This window comes from Aphelocoma coerulescens, chromosome 1 (genome assembly GCF_041296385.1).
Source record: "Aphelocoma coerulescens isolate FSJ_1873_10779 chromosome 1, UR_Acoe_1.0, whole genome shotgun sequence".
NCBI classification, from domain to species: Eukaryota; Metazoa; Chordata; class Aves; order Passeriformes; family Corvidae; genus Aphelocoma; species Aphelocoma coerulescens.
The window spans coordinates 20,522,698-20,549,114 of record NC_091013.1 but is presented as its reverse complement, the minus strand read 5'-3'; the positions used below and the strand labels follow the sequence as shown (position 1 = coordinate 20,549,114).

The 26,417-nt window shown below is 38.1% G+C and overlaps 1 protein-coding gene across 5 annotated transcripts in view; it reads left to right on the top strand.

Moving 5' to 3' along the window:
• Positions 1 to 26,417, top strand: part of SHROOM2 (shroom family member 2) — a 119,247-nt gene that overhangs the window by 18,984 nt on the left and 73,846 nt on the right. The window contains exon 1 of one of the 5 annotated variants that reach the window (XM_069003825.1): positions 19,497 to 19,573. The exons of the other annotated variants lie outside the window; for them this stretch is intronic. Coding sequence (XP_068859926.1) covers positions 19,550 to 19,573 — 24 coding nt within the window. The 5' untranslated portion in view covers positions 19,497 to 19,549. Of the gene's footprint in view, positions 1 to 19,496; positions 19,574 to 26,417 lie in introns of those variants that run through there. 5 annotated transcript variants of the gene reach the window in all.

Here is a 26,417-nt window from a genome sequence, read left to right as displayed (position 1 = left end):
ACTGGCCCTCTCCATTTTATGGATTCATGATAGTGTGTTATAGTCTAGTATATAATAATTCTTCGCGCTACATCTTTTCTAAGCTCAAGTCTGTCCTGATTAAATTCACTTCACTAATATTTTGGGTCAGTATCTCTGAACAGCCTGTTCTTTGCTCTTATGTTCTAAATTCTGGTGGATTCTAGTTTGGGTGGGATTACATGAAACTTTCAGTTTACCGTAACATAGAGAATTGAATGACACAGGAGCATTGTGTGAGTGAAAAAGAGCGAGCCATTCCCTTTCTAGTAATTCCAGATGTTTTATTTACTTTTTTGGTGGTGACCACTGAACTGCTGTTTTCAGAGCACAGCAGAGCACATGATGCAGGTTATGATCTCTGGCATGCCCAGAGCTTGCCTCTGGGTCATGTTTGTTGTGTGTGGGGAGTTTTGTGTGTGTGTTCCCTTATCTACAGGGACTTTAAGCAATTCAGTCTTTTTTGTATGGCTCTGTGCAGCTTTGACTAAGCTGAGTAGTCTTACATCACTGACAAAATTTGTTCGTCCTCTTGCAGATCACTTAAAAAAATTACTAAAAGCAACATGAACAAAAACTACAACCAAAACTCCTAAAACCAGACAGACTGAACAGCACAGTCTATAGTGTAGATGGCATTGAGATGCTTTTGGTATCCTTTCAATATTTTAAAACCTTTTTATTTCTATTCCTTGTTTTCTCCTGACTGGGCTTCTAGAGAGGAATTATTTTTAATCCTATGACAACATAGTTTCTTGTAAAAGTTTTGGTAAGAAACACCATCAAAAAAGTAAGAAATGCTCTGTGGGGAAAAAAAGTATAGTGTGTTGTTCAGGTAATTCTCTGTTGAGTTACAAAGAATTTAACTCAGGTACAAGACAGAAGCCTGCAGAAATTGCACTTTGCTGTTGCTTGCTGTGTTTTACTAATGCCTTATCTTCTGTAGTGTGTAAGTTGGTAGAAACTAATAGTCAGGTACTTGCCTTCATTTTCTCAGGACTTTTGTGGGGCTGCTGTAGACATTATTATATTAGCCTTCATTTTGTGAGATAGCAAGTTGTTTTAAATGAGGGATCATACTCTGCAGTAGTTGTTTTAAAACATAGCCTGGTCTTGATTTGTTGAAGGTTGTGGTGGGTTTTTTTCCTCCCTCTTGCTTTTGCATCAGTTTGTGACTACAATTTCTACTGATTCTCCATTTTGTAAGAAATTAGTCTGGTTTATGGGAATTTCTAGGTTTGTCTCTGAAACTTATTTTCTTTACAATTTTATACAATGCTACACTTAACTGTTAGTGGCAATGCAACATCGTTCTGAGTGTGTTTATTGCACATAGATTGTTACTCAGGATCTGTAAAGATTGTGAATGCAGATCTAAATTATTTGTTTTGACTTCCCAGGTCAAATACTGAGGCACCTTTCTTGATGTCCAAAATTTTCTAGTTCAGTTCTTGACATGTGTTAGAATAGCAGCATTGTGCCTTTAAGGGAGCAGGAAAGACTATATAAAATGAGGTTGCATGGTCCTGTTTTTTAGAGAATGACCTGAAATAAAACCTGTCTTGCAGTGTGAGCAGTGGGTCTCTTCTCACAGATGCCTGGTCAAAAGCAGATTTTACAAGCAGCCATATTTTCATTATGTAAGTGCTCCTATACCTTGTTTATAAGACATAAACATAATCCATTTTATGAGCAGGGATACTTACCAGCAAAATTTGAGTATGTTTTACTTCAGAGTTTGGGGCTTTTGTGTGTGTGTAGTCTTATGTAAAACAGACCGTAGAGTGTTTTGTTTTTATAAATTATTAAGCATTTATTGCTTAATTGGATAATTGACCTTGTCTTTCTAGGAGGAAGCTGTTTCTCAGGATGACAGTCCTATTTGCTGGACTCCTGTCCAGCCAGTACTGGATTTGTCGGACAGTCCTGTCCTAAAAGCTTTTTCAGATCATATTCTGACTCTGAGGCTTGACGTTTGATAACCACTGGGCCCAAACCCATTTGCATGTATTGATAATGCTTTCTCTGTTTCTTCAGTGTGTTCATTTTCTGTCTGTGGTGTAGAATTGCCTGGCTGTATTTGTTTTCTTTCATTTCTCTAAGGGCTTGGACAACATAGTTCACTTATCTGGCATTGACTGGGTAGGAACATCATTTGCTTTTCTCAGGCGCAAGGAAGCAGCATGTCTTTTGTTCTGCGTTAAAGCCAGAGTTACAGTGTTGCTTTCCTTATTTCAAGAAGAGTTCTGAGCTGTGAGTGAGCTTTTTGAAATGACAAGTCTTTGCTAATTGGGGTGTTTTTCAAGGTAACTTGTGCCAAAATTGAGATTATTGGAAAATAAGGGCATGTAAGGTTATGTTGTGAACTAGATTTTACCCAGGGGCCTGGATCCTGTTTCAGGATTTTTTTAAAAAACCCCACTTCTTTCTTTGAATCTCACTTTGGCAAAGGAGACTTCAGTGTAAGATTCAGGCATTCTTTGTAATCTCCTTTTTCTGTTGTTTTGTCACACCCTTGTTCACTTACAGGAACTCAGCTGTGCTTAGAAGAAAATATTGCTCCCAACATACTGTGTGGGCTGGCTGATTGGAGAACACAGCAGGCTGGCATCTTAGCTCGGCTGTGTGCTTGATTTGCTGTAAATGGGCTAATTTAACCATGAGGCACTATACTGCTGTATTTGTGTGCAGGGAAGCTACATGGGGGTAAGCCCGAGTTGCTTACAGTTTTTGGTTTTGTCCGTTGATTTGTTGTAGTTAGAAATAAGGAGGTAACAGTTGTGAAACACAATTTGAATTAAAATGCAGGGAATAGGTAAGACAGCTATTTTGTGAACTGCTCAGTTTGTGTTCAGCATTTCTGGCTGCTTTTAAAGTATAATACTAGCTCAGATTTTTGTGTTTTGTTATTAAATAACTGAAAGAGGTTTGTGATCTGTTCTGGAGAGTCTTAATAAAGATTAATTGGCATAAGATCTGTGCTTTTAACCCTTTCATGCAGAGAGACTTAAGCTGAGTATTCTGGTACTTCAGAAGAAAGAATAGAGCATCAGTCTATTATTACTATGATTGAGGCAAATTAGGCTGTCTTAAAGGTGTCATTATAAACCCACTCTCTTTTGGTATTTGGGGTGTTTTTTCCTATTTGAACAACAGAAAAAAATTTTCAAGAATTTTGTAGTTGCTGGACTTCTCTTCTGTAACTGAGACAAGCACTAAAAATCCCATACTAGCAAAATTTGCATATCAGTCTGTTCATTAAAAGACACAAGTTTGCTCTCCAGCCTTATCATTCTGCTATTTTGTGCCATATGTAGCCAATAAAAAAAAAACAAGGTAAGAAAGTATTGCTTGCTTTTTTGTTCTATATAAATAAATGGAAGTGAGCATAATAGCAGCCAAAGGAAACATTCCTCTGTGATTGCAGCAAGGTTTGTCCAAAATAATAGGGTTTGTGTTTTGTAAATGTTTGGTTTGCCTCTGATGTTTAAAATTTTAGGCTCTTGAATGTATGTGGGTGCATACCAGGCTAAATGTAAAATTTCAAAATCCATTGGTGGAAGTCTTGTAAGACATGACCACCTGCTGTGTTTGCTCGGCTGTTTCAATTGCTCTGTTACGCAATTTCTTCTGTTGCAAGGTGAAGATGGAGGAGGCTGCTCGGTTAAAGTATTACTTGGCATTAAGTGTTTGTGCGGGTCACCATCTTCCTCATTTGGGAACAAAAAGTTTTATACGTATGACTTCTAAGTCTTTTGGATCCACAGAATGGTGGATACTTCTTTATGTGGATCCAGCCAACTGGTGTTTTGTGCATATTTATTCTCAGGTTTTAACATTGAAGTAGCTGTTGAGGCTGTGTATGAAACTAGCCCTGTCAGTCTAGTCATTGCTGATTAATGAAAATTGTTGAGAATAATAAATTCTTTAGGTTTTTTAAGTGTCTTTATGTAAGTATTCTTGCAGAAGTAATGGGCACTTTGTTATGGGAGTTTAGGTAAATACCGTGCAGAACTGTATGGTAAATGATAATTCTGGCCAAAAAGCATCTGAGTCAGCAGGGGAGATGATCAGAAACATTACTTTGTGTTGAGCAAGAAACTTGCTTTCAAAGGACTTTCCTTGTACTGAGAGGACAGTACTGGTCAGCATACCTCTAATTTTACAAACAGCCTTGTGTACCTGTGAAAGAAAATAAGATTTGTGAACATAATCCAGATGATTTCATTGTCTCTGTACTTCAGTGTGTCTGTGACTGTCGACTAAACCAAAAACGTAGTCAGATGAGAACCTCCAGAGTTCATAAGCAAAATTAGATCTCACCCTGGTCCAGTCCTTCTCTGTATAAGGCCTTTCAAACCTTTGTAAGTGCTGATACAGGATGACTCACTGATGTTTGAGACATTTAAAAAGCTTAGCTCTAGCAGCCTTTCAAACAAAAGCTGCCTCGAGGAGCTGTTCTCCAGGGTAAGGTGGTGCCAGTATGGGAGACCCAGAAATCATCCTGTGGGAACTGCTGTGTGCAGTCACAGTTAATGCTGGGCGAATACTATCAGTTGATGAAATGCGCCCCTTACAAGATGTAGTGAGGAAATCATGCTTTAATACAACTTAAAGTATTAAGATAAATCACAGGCAATTTAATGCCATTTTAAAGGCAACTCAAATGCGTTCTGCCACCTGGGTCTGTCACTTAGCATTGTAACGTCCTGGTAGCAAAAGCACTGTGCTGAGAACTCAGTAATGGAAAACCAGTGGGTAAAGAGAGCATAAAAACTGTATGTAAGAAGCCCTGGGAATATTGTTAAGAATATTTTTATAGATCTTATTTTGTCCAACTCTGAGCTGAGTTCATATAGGAATGACAGCTTGAGTAAATCCATCTTGAATCAAAAAATTTAACAGATCTAAATAAGAGGCATCTTCAGTTTTCACAAAGAAAGCATCTGTAGCTCATATTTTTTCACACTGAAAATAATGCTGCCTAGTTAGACTGGATTTCTTTTGCAACATTAGTCAGAAAATACTCTAGTGGCTAATGTTGTGGGTCAGTGCTAGGATGGGTGATTTAGAAGCCATTAGCTTGTGCATTCCTGGTTGTCTTTTCATAACTTTTGTAACTCCTTATATTTAAAAATCTATCTGAAAATGGATAAAAAAAATTGAGATGATGTCCAGGTGTCCATTGCAGGAATGGAGGTGTGATTCTTTCAAAGAGATAATTTTAGTTTAGTTTTGTGGTTTTTTTTCTTTTTATTTCCCTGTTTTTTTCTGTGTGTTTTTATTCTTCAGCTCTTAGTTGTAGTCAATCCACGTCCTTTCTACCCCAGCCCCCAACTCCAACACTGAAACTGCTCAAGGTCAAGAATTTGGCTGTTAAAGGAAACTGTTTTGTTTTGCATTAAGATTAATGGAGCTTTAAACTAACTAAGAGAGAAGAATTGTTCTGCTGAAATTATTAAACACATCCACCCTTTTCAGCAGACAGGTTTTTGTCCTCAGTAGTGCTGGAAGTAAGTTTTTAACGGATTGTACCAGCAGTAAGATACTCCGTGCAAGTACATAATGCCATTTTAAAATGAAAAGTGAGATTGGATGTGTGTAAATGTGGCAATCACAATTAAAACCTAATCCCTAGTAGTGCTCAGCAGGAGACAATTCAGTTAGAAGTAATCTAAAGTTTATACTCCTATGCCTTTTTTCCGTGTGTATGCTTTATATTTGATTGCTCTAACAAAGAGATATTTGAAAATGTGAACCATAGTCACTATGATTTGGTGGAAACATGGAGAGAGAATGCAAGGAAGGGCTTCTGAGCCTTCCTTGTTGTCTTTTAAAAAGACATAACGGTTCCCACCTTTTGCTCTAAACATCTTCAGGAATCCTTTTGGGAGCAATATGGGAGCTGCTTAAGTAATTCTGGAACAGAAAAATCTCAAAGTAAAAGTCAAGCAGGGGTGTTTTGTCAGCAGCATATTTTTCATATGTGTTAACTTCTGATGCTTTTTATTCCCCATTGCCTTGGAGACACAGGTTGGTGGGCATTCTGTCTGGCTTGTACAAGCCTTGAGAAGCATAACCAGCAACATGGTTCATGCCTTCTCTGTTTAATTCTGTGTACAGTACTGGAAGTAAAATATGGTATTGCCAGTCTGTTCTGGCTCAACCCTCTATAACTTTGGCTGACTACAACAGGCAATAACTTGCTAGTTTTCCTGATGAGTAGGAGTTCACTGCATGTGTGCTGACCACAGAAGCCTCCACTGTCATTTTTCACTGAGAGATTATGCAGTCCAGAGATGAAATGTTAATGTTTCAGCCAGATACTTCCAAATTCTTGAGGACTTTTTTAGTCAGCTCACTTGCATTTATTACTGGCTAAAGTATTAACAATATCCTCTGCTGTGCAGTACTTTGGAAGCATAGTTACCTATTTTTGTTTTCTCCCTTTAGGACAGGTGATAACCTTAGTGAGTATAAGGCAAAGACCAACAGTTGGGGGTTTCTCCTGCACTGAAGTTTTCTAAAGAAAATAAATCAAATCTGAATTTGTACAGGAATGTTTGCCTTGCATTCCACACACTGAGTCAATTTATCTCAGGGGCTCTCTTTTTCCTCCTTCCCACCCTCTTTAAAGGCTTGGTGACTGGAAAAAAAAGGAGGGGTGTATGGTAGATTGTAAAAAGAGATTTTTGTAGCCAGTGGTGCCAGGAATCATCAAGGAATGCTTAAGTAGTGCCTCTTGTGACAGCATCCAGTCTATTGGAAAAGCATCATATACCATCTGGCTTAGATTTTGACTTAATTAAATGCATGCAGCCGTCTTTAACAACTCGGCTAAGATTCAGCTGTCTTGACATTTTGTAAAGAGCTAGAGTTTGGATTTTGTTGGGGAAGCTGCAATAGTCACCTGATTTATGTTGTTTAGTTCCCTTTCAGTGTGGTCCATGCAGTTTGCTGATATTTGAGTGACAATTCTGTTTAAATAAACTCTTAAGACTTGCTAACTCTTGGAAGACTAATTCAGTAGGGGTTTTCCACACTAGATTCTGGGATTTTTCTTAGAACTGCAGTTATTGTGGAATTTTTTAATAGTGAAAGGAGTTTCTTAAGTTCATCCAAGTCATTTGTCTGGGAAAAAGGCAAGCTGCTTTGTAAAAGTTTGGTTACTCCACCCAAAGACTCTATACCAATGGGATTTTAACTTTGTGTGGGGAGGAGGGGTAGGAAGAGAATGCTTTCTTTGCTGTTAGCCGGTTATTCTTAATGCAGAGAATAGCTAGGAACTACTTTTCATGGGCAAGCAAACTATCTTGCACTCATGAGAGCCTGTCTTTTTAATTACCTGTTGTTTCATCTTGCATCTTCAACACCACCTTACCTATGTGGATAAAGGATGTTGAAAAAAATTGCTGCAAATTTCTACCCGTGCAGTTGTAATTAAAAAACACACTTTTGTTGTTCTGAGTGCTAGGTATCTTCATTTTTGAGGTTTTATCACTTCGATCTTTAAAATGTAGAAAAAAAAATCAAGGGAAAACAAATGCACAGAAATAGTATTTTTATTTAGCATCTGGGTGAGATGAGCAAAGACTCATTCAAATTCGCCTTTTTATTTTTACGTAGAGTTTTATCAAGTTGACTAGTGATAATGGTCCAGTGTTAATTTAAAACAAGTTTTCTACTATATTCCCAATACTCCTCAATGGTCATTTTTATCTTTTTCATCTAGCTATCAAGGATTACCCCATTTATTCCCTTTTTTTAATCACTGGAAGTGTTAGGTTCTTGAAAGGCCCTTCAGGAAGAGGGAGTCCTTTTAATAGTTATATGTGCAGACTTATCTAGCCCTTTTCTAGTTCTATATTGCAAGAAATGTTTTTGCTTTTTAATCTTCCTAGGTCTCTTATTTTTAGCAAGTTATCCTTGGCCCATTGCCACCCATTGTATGAATGGAATTCTACAGTTCTCATTACGAACATCAGTTTGCTTAGACCTCTTTAGCTGATTCACTAAGTACAATATCCAGATCCCTCCTGCTGTGTCATAACAGCTGTGCTGCAGGCTTGGGTTGGACATTCCCCCCTGCCCCCCCTAACCTATAATAGGCACTCTGGCCTGCTTGTTGAAGAAAGAAGCTTTAGGAGCTGCTTAGCTTACCTTCACATCTCCGTTTCCCTGTACGCATCCATGTTTGAAATCAGGAGTAATGAAAAATTTGCTATTTTGATGGCCTTGGTGATTGGTTCGCTATCTGTAGAAGAAAAATACCACGATGAGATAGCTGTCAAATTTCCTCATGCAATGCAGCTAAACAAGTCTTAAACCTGGCCTTGAGGGCCCTGTTCACAACAGTGAGGGATTGCTGGACTTCTGCTTTCATACATGTTGAATTCTTTGCCTCTGTCTTCAGGTGGCTGAACGAGGTTGCAAATAACATTTCTTGCAAAGGAAGCACTTACCAGTGATAAGGAAGAACATCTTCCTTCTAATGTTAATCTGATTACTGCAGGACTAATTGCCTCAAAGTAGTTGAGAATCAAGGAGCTTTAATTTCCTATTGTCCACCTGTACATGTAAGCATCAAGATAAGAAGAGACTATGCATTTTTAAAAGCTTGGATTGTTTGGAATTAATTTCTTAAAATTACATGCTAGTATGCATTGCTTATGCATTGTTATTTATATTTACTGCTAAGTTAAATACTTGAGAAGCCCTCCCAAACTTCCTTGTTGTTGGATATTAATTGATTGTCAGAGCACTAGTCTCTTTCCTTGCTGGGAATGCATTTAGATTGTTTTGCTTGTGTTTGTTGTTTAGTGGGAATGGTGCACAGCCTCTCTGGGCTTGAGGGTGATATTACTGAAGTGGTAGACATGCTCTTCTATCATTTTACGAAAGCATTTGTCTACATTGCTCTGGTTTTGGAGACATTTTAGAGGCGATGTAATATATGCAAACAATGTTGATAGTTTTACTTACCATGAAACAGGTAAGCAAGACAGTGTAAGATGAAGTGCTGGAAATAAATCCCCTCCAGGAAAGCTGTCTGATTGTTCTGCCTGTTTCCTCTGTATCCACATTTGTTTGAAGGAGACTGTAAGATAGTAACTCGAGCCGGAATTAGGTTGGGATAAGACTAGAGGAAATGATTCAAGCTAGCAACTATTACTCAGTTGAATTGAAGTTGGCCACAAATTCCTTTGGCATCTCCTGTGAAGTGGGATTGTGGGGCATCCCTTGAAGACCCCAAAAAACCTAGAGAGATGCCTGAAAATGTAGCCAGGTCATGAGTCCCTGATCTGTATGTGCATCCGAGCTTGGGAGCCCTTTCACAGCTGGTGGGGGTAGCAGAGGAAGCTTTGCAGTTGACTATACAGAAGATCTGACAGTTGAATCTTTTGACTGATTCGTGGCTCAGCTTTAGAGTAAGTCAAGGTGGGTGTAAAGCAGCTGAAACCACCATTACTTGGAGTAAGACTCCCTCTCTGCTCTTCTATTTGTACATTGCTTTTGTATGAAAGGTAGGGAGCATACCTTCTCTAACCTGTTACAGAGTTATTTGTACTTCACCCACAGTTTTAATTTCAGTTTCATGCTTATTCTAAGGTGTAGCGAAAATGTTTGCTTGTATTGTGCTTAGCTTGTAGTAGATGCTCCCTATAAAGGACTGAACCAGTGCTTAGTGTTCGGATGAATCACAGTGCATTTTCTTGTGCCCTTCAAGTCTAATTTCTCTGGATAGAGAAACAGTCACCTTAACTATGTTGTTGTAGTGCATAGTAGACAGGTCTTGGTGCTTGACTGAGTGTCTAAAAAGACCCTGGTGCAAGCTTTTCATTGTTTGTATAGTTAACTGTGGGTCTGCGTATCTTATCTTTGGCGGAACTGACTTTTGAACCTGAAGATACTTCTGCTGTTTCAGTTTGCTCCACTTGAGGTGTCTACAAGCACATGCATATAGTTTGAAATGGGGGAGAAGGGCCCCCCAGGTGAAGATATTCACATAAAGGTAATCTACATCACCCCTTTGTATTTCTAATTGTGGAACAAGCACACACTTAGAGGAGGGAATTCTGTCCAAATAAGCAAGAGAAAAACATAAGGTGTCAAAGTTCAGGAGCCTGACCACTACAAAAAATAAGGAAGAAAAGAGCTATATAGCTTGACTTTTCTAGGATTATTGATCTACTTTCATCCAATGTAATTTGTCATGTGAAAATTTGAAGGACTTTACATTGACTACAGTTTAAATTTTATTCAGAGCATTGGCACTGCATTTTGTTTTACAACTGTACTTTGCACTAAGGAAAAATTTAATGTCTTTTTTGTGGCACGGTTTACTTGGTTGTGATTTTTAAAAGTGCTGATTGGAAGACGCAGGACACCTACTGAAAACTGGAAGTTAAACTTAGGTGGAGGTTGAAAACAGGAAAGAAAAAACCTTTTTTTCTCTCTTCACCACCTTTTCACTTGACTGCTGGAAAAGAAGGACAGGGTCAATGCTTTAATGAACAGCGAGGAAAGGTTTTTGAATAAGTTCTCAAATACTTTCTATTTTCAAAGAAATATGCTTTTAGGTATGTTTTTGAAGTAGAATATTTTGAACAGCTTCAGTTCTATGCTTTCACAGTAGAGAATTTTAAGGACAGTAAAAACAGATTTCAAATCCTTAGGATTTTAATAAGCTTTTGATAAGGAGAGTATCTCTGTGAGAAGAATGAGTTTAAAGCAAGGAGGTCTTATTTCTTATTAAAAGTTAGTGTTTTAGACTTTAGAGAAGAATGAGGCTTCTGTCCAGTGTGGCTAGCCCTTGAATTTTCTGGATTTTGTTGGTTGAAACCTGCCTTGTGACACATAGCATGTGTGAAGGTAGATTTGATCCTTGGGCAAAACAGAAAGTAGAGTGAACCATGCCACCTCCAGGATGCAGGTCCATTTGTTGTGGGCAGATGAAGCCCTGAGGGGTTTAAGGTGTTCCTTACAGCGCAGAGTACCACTCCAGCCCTTGCATCTTTCACAGGCTGTAATGCAGGCAACTACAACATACAAACTATTTTTGTATTTGCCAGGCAATGAGCACTGCAGAAACTGCAATCTCCTCTGAAACCATACAGCACGTGTGCATGTTTTGTGAATCTGGGCTGCAATCAGCTCCTTAAGTTATGTTGCTCAGACGAGAAAGCAAAATATAGTACAGTGACAATAGTTGAGTGTGCGTATAGTATATAGATCCCTTTTAAAATATGGGAGGGCTATGACCTCGCATTCCAGAGGAGATTAAGTAGAAAGCATCAGTAAAAGCCATCTGTAATCAGATTCTCTGCACAGTTTTTCCTTTAGTGCTTTTGATCTGAGATGAAGCCAGTGAGTGATGTGAAAGTTGCCTTAGCAGAGCTTGAAACTTCTGAGATTCATGCATTTGGCACATGTTCAAATGGCTCTGTGTGGGGTCAGTTGTACTTCAACCTTGAGCTTTAGGCATGCTGCTGGAGAGCCCAAGCACATTTATTTGTCCTCTACTTTCCTCAGTTAATATATTCTGTCTTAAAAGTAAAAATATTTATCAGAATGACTTTTTTTCTATTTTTACACAAGTCAGATGTTATATGTCGTAATCCAGATAGCTTTTCTTCTTTTTTTAAACCACTTCCAAATTCAATCTAATATTTCAGTTTGGGAGCTGGCCAGAATTAGCTGAGGAGTTTCTTATCTAGCCTCGTCATTCTGCAAGCATTCCCTTAAAACTCTCCTTGAATCCAGAGAAATGAACTGGTTAAGTCTTGCTGTGTCTCAACTCTGCCTGCCCTGCATCTTGGCAAACTATGGCTTTAATAGAAATGTGCTTTAGCATTATATATTTTGGCAATGATCCTACTTTGGTGTTGCTCAATGCAACAAAGAAATAGTAAATATATCACAGTATTGCTTTCATGCCAATTAAAGCAATAACTATTTAGTATTTGTGGTCATGCCATGCTATGGGACATAGCTGGATATGATCATCTGCAGCAGTGTTGTTTGTTTATCCATATTGTGCAATCTGTGCAACTTCTAAAAATAAGAGATTTTGATTGGTGTTGTGTGGCATTTTCCCTGAGTCTAAAAGAAAACCTGTTAAATGTCAACATGTTTAGGCATTGGCCTAAAATAATTCCTTAATGCTCTCAAATGTTGCCAGTGTGTTCATTTAACAGAGAGGTGTTGTCTCTTCAGCCACAGGACAGCTGCTGACAAGTACACCTTGCTTGACTTGGTTATTTTGCTTTCTTTCATTTTCCCCAGTTGATTAATTGATTTGGATTTTTTTTCTTGCTTGGCACAGTACTCAAGTACAATTGGTGTACAGTCACGTTCATACTTTTTGCTATGTTTTTTCATGCCACAAAAAAGTGGGTTTTTTTCTCCTCTAAAGCTCCTTAAAATGCTCTTTTGCACTTCCCTGCCACTGACCAAGCAGACAGGCAGATTTTGAATGCTAGACTCTGTATTTCGTCTCTTCCGTCTATCACTTTGTTTAGCCTCTGGGATGTGATCATTGGCAAACAGTGCATAGCCAGTACAAACTATTGTAAATTGGTCAATTTCAAACCAACAGAGAGAATACCTAACTCAAATTTTATACGTGGTAACCTCCCCCCCTCCCTCCAGGACAAGCTGCATATTTGATAAGCTCAGGCAAAAAATATTTCAACACTATTAGCATTGCAATGCTGTAAATATTTCAGTGCAATTTATACTTGAGATACTTAGATAAAGGTAATATTTAGTACGGTGCAGAGTAACAGTCCAGTGTAAAAACTTTGTTTGAAAGCACAGGGAAGGGTCTGTATTTTAGGGTGAAAGAGAAAAACTGTTACCTTTTATGTTCTTAAATTTTTCTACACTGTAGTTTCCTGATGTTAGAGCTGAGTGTTTCACCACAGGAATGGCTGAGGTGGGATGGTTGTGAGCGCCTTCAAGGAGGCAGAAGGCTGTGTTTAGGAGCACCTGCTCAGTACCGTGTCTGCACAAGCAGGAGCACAGCTCGTGAAAGCACCCATGTTCCTGTGGGACCTCAGGGCCGCTCGGAGCAGCCTCCCCTGCTGGCTCCCGCGGCCTGGTGGCCAGGAGCTCTGGGAAGGAGGTGGCTGTGGCAAGGCCAGCAAACCTCACCATGGCCTCTCACTGGGGCCAGTTCAGCTTTGCTTTCTGGTCCAGTGCCAGGAGACTGCTTTGAGTTATACATCGACTGATGGAATTGCACTTTGTTTTTCTACCTTTGGTAGCAGGGCAACATAAAAGCAAAAGAAAACTAACAGGTAAGGGAATATTTTTATTTAGCGTTATTTTTCAGTTTTCTTTTTTTTTTCCCTTGTTAAATTGAAAAACTATCTTTTGGAACAGCTCATACAGTGTTGTAGGTTATGGGTGGTGCTACTCTGTGAAATTTCAGAAGTTGACTTAGGGTTTTGGAGTTAAAGTAACTTCTTCCACTGTGTTCTTCAGAAAATTATGATGTTGCAAAATGAAGTTGCCTTAAAGGTGTTTTTTAAATGTATCACTCACTGTACTGAAAAGATCTGTAGTGTTGAAATTGAGTAAAAAGTGACTTTTCCTATTAGTTTTGTTTTGCATAGAATTTGAGTACATGCTGATAAATCTTATGTAAGGTTTTTGCATCAGCAAATGGGAGGCACTTTTTTTGACTTGTCTCTTATGGTAGAAGACTAATTCTCTAAATGCATGAGGTTTTTTTCTGGCCCTATGCTGCTTACATTTTAAATCCTTTTGACAAGCAGAGCAACTGTTGTGCTCCTTCTGCATATGTATAATTAAGAGGCTGATTATATTGCCTCCTAATTTAGATTATCATCCTGAAGAAAAAAGTGTTCCGTCTGCAAAAGAAATGGTGAGAGGCAGAGGTGCAACATAATACCAGCATGGAGGAAAGCATTACCAATTAATAACACTACCAGGAGAAGCAGTATTGTGTTCCTTATCACAAGACCATTTTTTAAGTTGCACAATTTGTAAAAATCAGCCAGTTTTTCCTTGCTTTCACTTGACAGACACTGTAAGAATCCTGAAAATTGGTTTAGGGTGAAATAGGCAACGTTTTTATTGAGGTTTGCGTCGTAATTTCCTGTTTGTGGAAAACTTGTTAAATTACATTTTTACAGCTTTAAGCCATTTTAGTGAGTACACTGTAGCATTATTAAGTACACTAACTCAGTAGTTTGTTCACTGTTTTGTGCTAAGCTCTTGGAAAATTGATACTGAGGTAGCAAGATATAGTTGTGATACCAAATGATATAGCTGGCTCTGTGGCAGCACAGTCTGTTCCTTTATCTTTTAGAAGATCACTGTGGAGAATGTAGCATGTCCAATAGTTTATGCTCTGTGTATACCTCTGGAGATTTGCTTACAGTGAAGTAATGAATGAGGAAAACTAGTAGTGTTTAATGCCACTGTGGTGGCTGTGCCAGGTAGCACTGAGAGGGTGAACTTCTAAAGCAGAGCAAATACTCTTTGTAGACTTCCTGTTTTGGTCCCGCTAAGTTGCTAAACAACACAGTTATGTATTGGACCCCGAAATTGCTTCATTCACTTTTGTCGATAACAAAACTCTCCCAACCAGAAGGTCTTTTTATTGCACGTTCGGCCTCAGTGATAAATAGGAAATATCAGAGTTCCAATATGAAATGTAGCGCAACAGCACTGCAGAATTAGTGTGTGGATATTTCTCTGGATATTTCTCACGGCCTTTAAACTTCATGGAATAACCACTGTACCAAAAAAAGTTCTAAAATAGGAATGGTAAAACTGAAGTATTCAAAGGTTATTTACTAAAAAGACAGTACTTTCAGAAAATTCACGCAAATTTTGAAATAATCTTGAAATACACATAATTATGGTAGATAACTGATATAGGAGGGAGGGGAAAGGAATTTGCATTTGAAATGAGAACTGTGATTATAAGACAGAAACTTGTGGTTTGGATAACCATATGGAAAATGAAGTGAAATTTTATCTGTAAACTTAAATTGGATTATGCCCAACAAGAAAAAACCTATGACAGATGATGGTTATGGATCTGCTGTAGCTCTGAAATCTTGTATGTAGCCAACCAGTCTCTCCAAGTAACTAGCTAATATTCCAAAGTAAGAAAATTCCTTCATATTCTGTACAGGAACATAAGCTGGTGGCTTAGAGAAGGAAGGGAGGAAGAGGTACTGTCTAGCAGATACCCCATGCTTACTTTAACTGGTGGTGTCCATGCACTTGAGAGATCTTCATGAAATGTTTTTACTTAGAGTTATTACTTCACGCAGCTCAGAAAATATGTGAATGCAGCAGGAGTCTCTGCAGCTTTCCTCAAATAATGAAATGAGAATTTTAGGTCTTTTACTGCGGAGTTATCTAACTTCCTGCACTTCAGTCTTACTCATGCTCCAGAAACTCCCTAATGTAAAAAAACTGCAGTTCTTCCCTCTCTTGAGTGGCTCAAGAGGTATCAACCTCAGCCCACATCAGCACTATATCACAGCTGCTAATATCTTGCTGCGTGGTGTGGACCCAGACCAACTTAAATAGACTATTGCTTAGCCCATCTCTGCCTTCCTGTATCTTGGCAAGAATAAATGTGCTGTTCTCCACAGTTCAGTAGAAATTGAGAGTGCTGTTCAGCTTAGTGGGAGGAAGCTGAGAGTTTTGGGATGTGCTCCTGAAAGGCACATCTGCACTTCCATCGGATAAGAAAAATCCAAGAACACCAGTGCAACTTTTCTCCAAATTTGTATCAGCTGCATGTCTTTCTGGTGTATCTGTGTAGTGCTTTTCAAGTGCTTGTGAAGGTACAGACCCTTGTTTCTGAAACATGAGAGGAACACGAGCCATGGGAATTTGGGCTTCTCATAGTGCTTAACTGCTCTTGAGGTAAAGGAACGAACAGCAACACAGGAAGTATAGGAGTAGCTGTCTAATAAAAACACAGTGGATTTGTACTGACTGACCTGCTTAATAAAAGGCTTGCAGTACATTCTTAATTTCAGCAGTCCTTAATGATGATATTTACTAATAGTACACTCTTCTAATAGTAAAAGCAAGCAAACAAAAGCAGAAGCTCCAAGTCTACATTTAGGAATACCATTTTTATTATATGTTAAAAGGAGAGTTGTAGTTATTAATAAAGATAACAAGATTCATCTTTTGCAGCTGAGATTGGACACATGCTTAAAAATAATTCATTAACTGTTTTTCAAGTCAATAGCTAGCTAAACAAAAAACTCTAGAGGTTTACAAATAGGTCATTACAGTGTCTGATGTTTAGGTCCTAGAGTGGCTATGCAGTTTATAGTAATTAAGTGCTTGAAATAGGTAGTCCAGAAACCTCCCTGTTAAGCTGTTCAAAGAAGTATCCCAACATGAACATCTATACAGAGAAACAGTCCAAATTCTCTGAGATTAATTCAAAGGGGAGAGTCAGGACTGCAGTAGCAAAGCAAATTTACAAACTCAAGCCTAGGGTAAATGTTTGCTTCTTCTCCCCTCATACCTTTATTTTTTCCTTCCTTTTTCTTGGGGATTTTGAATTACTCTCCTTTTAAAACAAAGCCAAGCAAGGCAGCTGCAGAAGTGGTGTTTGCTCATCTTTTATGTACAAATGTTGAAATGCATGTCCAGAAAACAGGAGATGTTTTTTGGAGGTGATTTGACCTCCCGTCTATGGCTGGGAGACTGCCCTAACCACTACGCTGTGTGTTGGGACATGCAGTGCTCCTCAACCACTGTGTGGAAGCAGTCCCAGACCAGTAGGGCTGGGGTGAGAGTACAAAGGGAATGTGATGTTTATTTTTTTTAAACACACATATATGCACACACTTTTTTTTTCTTTCTCTATTGCAGACTATGATTAGGATGCTTTTTGGAGAAGAGGTGAATGGACAGTCTTAGGTAGAGATTTCCATTTCCAGCATTTGTAATGAGGAACAAAATGTGTGCTAACACTTGTAGAAGCAATTGGTGATCCAGAATGGAGGCATGAGGCAAAGGTGCAGGCATCTTCAGGAACCAAAGTACTGCTAGAACTGCATGTCTCCAAATGTTGTTTTTATTAAAATAGTTTTCATCCTAATGATTGAGTTTATGATGCAACTAATGTAATGCTGATCATAGTTTGAGATGCATAACAAAATCTTCACCAGACACTACAGTTTCCCAAATCACAAAATGTCGAATTATACTACAGAAGGCTGGCCAGCCTCTGACCCCAGAACAAATTCTACAGAAACAGAGTGGCCTGTTTAATTTGGAAAGCAGAAGGCTCTCCAGTTGCTGCTTTAGCCAGGCCTTCAACTTTATTTTACTATGATAAATAAAATTTTAGTAAAAGCTTTTCCTGCAGTTTAGAGTGTGAAAATTAATTAATTTGGAGATAATTTAAATACAGTGCAAACAAATTTTTTCAGTATGCCACTGTTGTTGCATATTATGTAATATAGTATGTGGTTTAAATGTTTATCATTCAGAAGAGTAGATTGTTTCTCTGCTGTTTTTAGTGATTGATGCTTTTCTTGAACTTAAGATGTAGCTAAATCTTGCAGTAATATTCCTACTTTATAATTCCGTCTCAGCCTATATGCATTGCTCTTAAGCATAAAGCAAAATTCAGGGGTTTTGTCTAGGGGATTCTTTGCACTTCTACCCTTTAAAGAATCAGGTTTCTGCTCAGAATATGCTTTTGGGGAAAGGCAGGTTGTGGTGATGAGCTTGAGGAAAGAAAGGCAAGTTTTGAATGGAAGTACTGCTGACAGTGGGCAGGCTCTACAGAAGACTATGTTGCTTTTCTCTGAAGATGGTCATAAGAATATCCCTGTGGAAAATTGTTAGGACTATCAAACAGTAGGTTAAAATACTGCTTTGTTTCCAGCTCTTGCATGCTTTGGTGTTAGACTTTTAAGATGTGTCTTCTCTGAAAGGAAAGCAGCTGTTGCATGACATTCATAAATACACAGACGGGATCTTGTGGGTCCCACAAAATACTCAAATTCCTTAGCCCTGTTAGTGACTCCTTTCAGAATGTCAATACAGGCAGTCTTTAAATGGTCTGTCAGTTATCAAGATGAGCAAGTTCAAAAATCTCCTGTGCAATGTGGTATTTGAACATTCAACCTCATTCCAACACTGACATCCTAAACTGGCGTGCTCAGGCATGAATTTTTCATTAGTGCGGTTGCATGCTGTTGGAGTACACGCTCCCGAGAAGCGGTTCATGTTCGCTGGCATAGGCAGCAGTGGGAAACAATAAGCTCTGTATATGATGCTTGTGTGCACATGCAGTGGTCCCACCACCAATGTCAGAAAATAGAAGTGTAATTATAAATTTTTCTCTCGTGTTGTAAGAATTATTGTACAAACATTTTTTTCTCAAAATTCTACTCATACTTGATTGAGTGCTGCACAGTGAAGTTGTCAATTGTGCTGCACAGTGAAGTTGTGAATTGTGCTGCATGAGCAGGATGTGTCTTTTAATAAGTGCATCTGCACAGATGACAGATACTTTTGCCAAACAGAAATACAGATGTTTGTCAAACTGAGTCGTTTTGTCGTAATTAAAGACATGTTTTTAATCGGGAAAAGCAGCTAATTTTGTGTGTAATGTTTTGATAGTCTTTATTTTTTTTGAGTCTTTGCAGTAATGTGCCTGCTCCTAGAGCTAATTAGGTCAGTAACATGTGTAATACAATAAAGCTTTTGAAAAAGAGCCGCAAATGAAAGCCAATTTGGAAAGTGTCCATTTAGAGTAGAAAGCATACTCTAGCTTCTGAATATAAGAATTCTCCAGTACGACAGCACAATTTACGGTTAAATCCATACAGCTTTTTGAAGCTTCTATTTGTGTAAATTTATAATCCATGGTGATTTTAGTGCATTAATTGATAATTCACAGCACAATCCTGTAATTTCCTAAGAAAAAATAACCTTTGTCATTGACCCAGTATAATTATCTTATTGGTTAATTATGTCTCATTAATCCTAGGAGGAATTAGGCCTCTGAAACAGAGAAAAGGTAGCAGGATGCTCACAGAGATGCCAAAAATGGTTGCATATCTAATTCAGATGCTAAATTTTTCATGAGGAAGGATTTTCTTCTAGTGTTTTGTGATGATAGAAAGTAATGAGGTTTTAAGGAATGGTATACAGAATAATCTACACAAATGAAGTATTTGAAATTACTGATATCTAGGCCTGTTTAGAAAAAGGAAAATTTCTTTTAAAGAAAATGTTGGGTTTGCTGGAGGGCGGGGTTGTTAGCTTTTTTGTTGGTGGTGGTGTTGTTTGTTTGGTTTTGGTTTTTTGTTAGATCTAAAATACATGGTAACAGAGTACCGATGGCTAGGGAGAAAAAGGCATGGCTGCCATACTGTGATTGATTCCTGGGGTGTAAATTGCTACAGATTAGTTCCTTTCCACAAACTGAATTTTGCTTTTTTCAGGTTCCCAACTCAGAACAGATTTAAGATACTGGTGCTTAACTCTAACTGCATGAATGTTTCACACCGTGCTCTGCCAAGTATGTGCCCTGGAAAAGCAGATGAGTACTATTCTATCTTGTCAATAAACTGCATAAAACACTGGGTGGCTTTTTATTGACATGCTCTTTTTATTACTAGAGCATCATGAGAGATTTACCTTGATTGTATTAGCAATCTGTCTCCAGAAAAGCAGCCCCTTGTCTGACTGTACCAGGCAGCTCAGATACTGCAGGCTGACAAAAGTGGACCTCATCAGGTTGAAAATGCCATACAGTCCTTTCCGACTTGCTTTGTGAACTGCATTTGGTAATTTCAGGAGCAATTGCGTTGCAGTTTCTGTCCTAGAAAAATATATTCAATGCTGTATTTAGTGTTTGCTTTGTCTTTTCATGTTTAAGTTCTGGGTCAAAGTGGAGTGAGGGAATCTCTTTTCCTTTACTGAGACAGTAATAAACAGGAACAGAAGAGAAACTAAGGGCAAGGTTACCCAGACCTGTTCTGTTTTCATAATAGCATGCCTTTTTGTTTTCTTGAGAGTCATCCCACTTGCTTCTGAGATTTTATTGCTCTAAGAACAAAGAATTGAAATGGCATGCAGAGTGCACGGCAGAAACACAGCTTTCATACAGTGGGAGCAGACATCTGCATGTATTCGGTCTGAAGTACTACGTACTTAGAGTAAACGGGGTTGTGTAAATTATATAAAGGTGAATTAAGACAACTTTAGGTTTTGTTGACTATTTTAGCACTGTGGGGGGAGGAAGGAATAAATGCATCTTCTTGTTTGAACTTGGCTTTAATTATTTGAATTGTTGAGGAGCATGGTAGCAAAGGATGGCTTCAGTCTGTAATTTGGATGCTCTGTGAATGTACATATCAATTCTGAACAGAGATCAAAAGCTAATGTAAAGAACAAATTCTGTTGTTAAAGTTTAAAGCACTCAAATTTTAAGAGGAGCTTGACCCTTCTTTTGAAGTCTTGTTTGTTTTCTTTGCAGAGGATTGGGTGAGGGAATCAACAAATAAGACATGTTTTAAAATTCAGCACCTTACTGAGCCTCTTTTTTCTTTAAAGTTGAATAATATTGCAAAGCAGAGAAATCTTGCTGAAGAAATTGCTCTCAGTTATTATGAAAGCAGGTCATTCTTATTGTTTGCTAGATTTTTGTTTAGATGTGTAATGTTCTGTTCACTCCACTACATAGTAGTTGGTTCTTAAATACTTCTGCAGTAACTATTAAAATTAATTTTTACTTTTGGGATAAAATCACATTTCCAGGAGTTGTTAAGAATATTCTTACAAGAATTATTGAGAAATGGTATACTTTCTCACTGTCTGAAAAGTGACCATTTGTGCTATGACAAAAATGGAAGATCCCAAACAGCAGCTGTGGTTAAAACCAAATAATGGTATGAGTTAGTCAAGATAAGCATTCTATTAAAAATGGGCTGTTCAAGAGAAAGTATTTAAAATGGCAACCTAACACTCTGCAGAATTCCTGTGGCTTTTGGCAGACTCATCACAGAGCGTTTTGAAACTAACAGGCAGTGAAGCACTCCTTCTGGCGCTGGGTCTTAATCAGTGCTACCTGTGTCTAAAAGTGCAGCTTTTCGGTTTGGTGTTTGGTTTTTTTTGGTGTTTTTTGTTTGGTTGGTTTGGTTTTTTGTTTGTTTTTTTTGAAACCACAGCAGTCTGTAGACATAGGCATAGATGTAACTTTGTAAAAGGTCAAATTTAGACTGATAGAATGAAATAGGTTAAATTTATTTTTGGTAAGTATACTGTTGCCATCTACTAGGTCTGTTAATGTCTATCTTTCAGGCATGGTGAAGTTCTTTAAAAAGTGCAAATTGATGAAACTGGTCTTTTCCTTTTTTAATTAATGCACAGTCCTATCTACACGATCATACAGACACATTCAGGGTAATTTTTAATTTGATTTGTCAGTAACTCCTACCTTTTCCCTAATTATGCAGTGGTTTTGCAGGCATTTGCATTGGATTGCATTCAGTCTGTTTTTGTCAAGGCAAACATGACATTATTTTCCTGGGATGGACAGGAAGGCAGAAAGATAAACCAGCTTTGTTGAAAGCATATGATAGTTGCAAAGTAAAAAACCTTGAACCTTATGATCGTAAAGATTACTTTGTCAGGTCATATTTTTCCTCTTGGAAGTCTGTTCCTGTTATCAGTTTGAATAGATAAAATACAAGTTGTTTCTAGGCATAACCTCTTTATAAACCATTCTTATCATTGTTCATAATAGCTGAAAGTACAAAAATGTAAACCTATAAAAATGCTTAATGTTAACTGCACAGATTGCATATGTAAACAGACTATATATATATAATCATCCATAAGTAAACTTGGACACGTAAATATGGATAATCCAACCCTTTCAAACTTGTCTGGTAGGGGGTTTGTTAGAATAAGTAAACTGCATATAGAGAAAGTAGTTCTCTTTTAGCCATCTGGCTATTTCTTTTCATAGCACAATTATTCATGCTATTCTTGTACAGATTATTTTGTCATTTGGAAGGAAAAGCAAAAAGATAGCAAAATATGTTTAAAAACAGTGTAAGGTATCTGACACTGCAGATGGGTTCCTCTGGGCTGGATGTGCCATTAGCTTCTGTAAAATCCAAAACCAAACTCATGGCTAAAAAGTAAATGGGAGTTATTTCTCAGTAATTTTTGAATAAGTTGTGTACAGATGGTCTGAATGAATGCGGTACCAAACAGCAGTAGGAAGGTGTTTAGATGTTGATGAGGCACTAGGAAAAAAAATCAAAAGCTTACGCTTTGCAAATGTTATTTTGGTGTGAGGGAGGGATGGGATTGGAGTTGTTTCATTTCAGGATCAACACTACCAGCAGGCTTCTGCCATCACCCCTGCTTCCAGAATCTTTACTCACTTCAATCTTTTCCACTCTTGTCCTTATTGTTACTCCAGCTAAGCTGAGTCTATTTTGGCTTTGCTCTGGCCTGGGTGCCGGTTTAGGACTGTGGGAACTGTAAGAGCTAGGAAGCTTCCCTGATGGTTTTGTGCTGCCATAGAGGGGCTCTTGCATAAAAAGATTTCCAAAGACTACAGTTTGTCTGTGTTTAGTTGCTCTGTAGAGATAAAATATATGCAGGTGTGCTGCTCTGGGTTATGTGCAAATATTATTTAGAAGTTATAAAATGTGACTAGTTAAGTTTAGGTACTAATAGCAAAATAACAGCTAAGTTCTTGACACTCAGCAGCCCCACTTTTTTTTTTTTTTTTTTTTTTTTTTTTTTTTTTTTTTTTTTCTACATTGGCTCTATGATTTCCAAACATCAAGGGCTTTTGGGTGTTTGTGGGATATGGGTTTTTGTTGGGGGTTTTCTTCTTATTATTTATTTCTAGTAGAAGTATTCACCAGTGATGAAAAGTTTCCAACTTCTGTTGCTGAAACAATGGAATCACTTTGAAAAAAAAGTTTAAAAATAAACATCTGTTGTTCAGTTTTTTAAAACCTACAAATCTACGTGAAGTTTCTCTTCCTGGTACTTTTCATCTGGAAATTGTTATCATTAGTTTCTTGGGGAAAAGCTTCATTAAATTTTTAACTTCAAATACTTTAATAGGTCTGCAGTCCATAACAACCCTGTGATTTAAAGAAACAGATAATAACTGTAACCTCTTTAGAAATAGTAACTGATGATTTATAATTGGAAAGATTTTCTCACAGGGTTGTGGTAGGTATTATTTTGAATGTAGATTCAACTAAAATATTAATCAGTTTATGTATGAATTGTTGAAGAGGGAAGTGCTGGATGTTTTACTATACTACTTAAACATTTCTGGCTTGAGGAACTCTGAAGGTAGATTTCAGCCTGGAGTCAGTTTTTACAGCTGTAATAAATCCCCCCCAAAAATGGCCTGTTCTAGTGGAAGTGATGGCAGCCCCTAGTCAAAACAGTGGCATGGACACAATTACAAAAACAGAATAAATACTTAAAGAACTCTACCAACAGTTGGCTTTTCAAAATACTATGCTTTTTTTAAAGCAAAAAACAACAAAGAAAGGAAAAGATTGCTGAGTGAATATGCAAATATTTCAATACACTAAATAACAAGCAATTAGAAAGGGCTGTGATAGACCATGTGCTACTACTGAACTCTACCCTTTAAAAAAATGTTTCCATTTTGATTTTTAAGAATCACTTGTTGACAGAAGGCAGGGCACCTGCCAGCTCAAGATCTCTGCAGCACAATGGGGAACACTTTGAAAGAGCAGCTGGACGAGGGGGATTTCTCTGCCTGTTCAGTGGTTTTGTGACAGTGACCATGAACTGTTTCCCTCAGGTCTAGGGAAGAAAGAAACTGCTGTTAGGGAAATATATTGCCCTGGACTAAACATTCCTAAAACTTAATGTAGTTTGCTGTAATGCTCTTCCTGAGATTATCTTTAAACAAGTATGGACAATGGCTGTGGGATGTGAATTTATGATACCAGGCAAAAGGGAAGTTCTGGCTTCTGTGCTGAGTTAGAGTGTCACCAAATGCAGCAGACACCCATCTGCCTGATCAAAGTGCAGTAATTGTTGAGTTAATAATATTGGATAGTATTGCATAGGCCCAGAGTTTGCAAGTTGGTAGCCCATCATTAAGTTTTCTTTATAGGGTGGTGTTTAAAGTTCGTGTTGGGTAGTTAATGCTGATTATTTAAGCTGCAGTCTGTGGGAAGAGGTGGTTCAGGGTTACAGGTACCCTCCATTAGCGTGAAGCTTTGTGTGGAATTCCTTGCTCTGTTGCAGCCGTGCTGCATTGTTTTGGGCCTTGTTTCCATATATGCTTCTGAGCCAATTTGTAAAACGGGGCTGGAGTTTCTTCCCTGGCAGGTGTCCTTCCAGCAGTCTCTTTCAAAGTCCAGGTAGAGTGGGAGAGAAAAGATGTGTAGGAATGTAAAGTCAAATGCGTTAGCATTGCCCAGCTTCTAGTGTATGCATGCCTTTGTGTGATGTCTTACATATACGCTCATTGTCTTTGAACCAGGTAGGTCCTGTTGCAGTTTGCACCCCTCTTTTATCCTGCCTCAGTCTGAGCTATGAGTGTTGCTGGTGAATGCAGCCCTTGCCACTCAAGAATGCATTTGCAGAATGTATAGCTGGAATTAGGTCGGTTCTGTTCCTTTAGGTTAGTTCTGTTACTTTTCTGTTCATTCCTCAAAGTTACACAAATGCCAGGCTTGAACTGTAGAATTTTTTCTCCTTTGTTTAACTCTTTGCAAATCAAAATAATCGATACTTTCCACATTTTATTTGTTCTGAAGATCTTCTACAAAGATGGTTAGGTTTGTGGAAAAACTGTATTAGATACTCATAACACAAACAATCACAGAAACATTTCTTGGCTGTACAAGAAATGAATTATGATAAAATAGTTTATCACAGCTCATAGCAGAATGCTGATAAGTGGTGGTGTTTTTTCCTGTGTTTGTCTGTGGGTTTGGGTTTCCATGCTGTCTCCCACCCTGTCCAAAGAGAGCATGGACAAGAAACTGTTGGCTTTGTAAACAAAACTAGATCTCTCATATGACACAGCGTTTCCCCAACCTGTCTCCTGCTTGTTTATACAGGTGCCTATAGAGGAATGTGGGTATTTTTAAGTAAAGCATCAGACCTGATAAACACAGAAGTGAAGGGGTCACATGCTAGAATTGCTCCCCATCTACACTGCAGCAATTCAAAGCTGGAAAGATAGGCCATTATTTCCCCCTTTCTGTTTATTACCAACAGGGGGAATAGAGACTTGTAAGTATCCTTTGAATGTGTTTGTGTGCCTAGCTGTTAGACATTTTCTCCATGGCTCAGTTCTTCCCATGTTTAAAGGCTGTATCTTCTTTTTACAGGAGGAATTTCACATCCTAGATTTACGTGTGTTTTTTCAATAATTTTTTAAAAATCCTCATATCAACATTTTTAATCAGTGTGTCTTCCTGTTTTGTGGATGTGATACAAGCAAAATAAATTTGGGAAGATGTGACAATTAATTTAGATACTGTTACGATGGCAAAGTCTGCCCTCACAATCCTCGCAGATGCACAGATCCCAAAGTTTGCTTTTGCTCTTGGCTGTAGGGAGGTCATCAGGGCCAGCAGGGTGAGAGATGAAGACTGTCTAAGCAGATGCTTTCGGTCAACAAACATCCTTTTCATGTCCTTTTGAAAACACTTTTTTTGGTAGCATACCAACATCACTACTAAGGATAGGAAGTCAACATGTTTGCACTTGTTAATTTAGCACAGTATGAGGGTATGATTTTTTAGTACATAACAAAAGCATGGTTTGAGGGCATTTCTAGAACCCTTGCTCATTCAAGATAAGCTGTGTAACTATATATGTTTGTTGAAGGCTTATGTCTGTTATATATAAGAAAATAAGGTGTCGATTGTTTTTCTTCTATGTCTTTTGTTTCCTGCTTTTGCTATAAAAATGTTGTGTGTGCTTACAGGAGTTCATTTCCTGCTGGGTTACATCCAGTCATATCTGCCAGCTGACAGGGGCTGAGGCAGACCTCTTCTTCCTGACTGTTCTTGAAAGACTTCATCTTAAAACCTCCCTCTGCATTTTCAAGGCTTTATTTTCAGCTATTGATCTAGTTTTTCTGTACACCTGAAATCCTAAAAGAAATCAATTCTAGGTAGATAAGTAATACAGGCTTCTGTCTTAAAAGTTGGGCTTAAATTCTGAATACAGCATAGCACAGCTGACTCTGAAGATAGTGAGTGAAATACATTCATGGTTGAGGTGTGACAAATAATGACATTTTTGAGTGTATTTGCTAGTTCTAAAATGTTTATGTATTTTGGTTGGTATTTACACTTCTATTTAAGTCCTGATGAGTTGGAAAG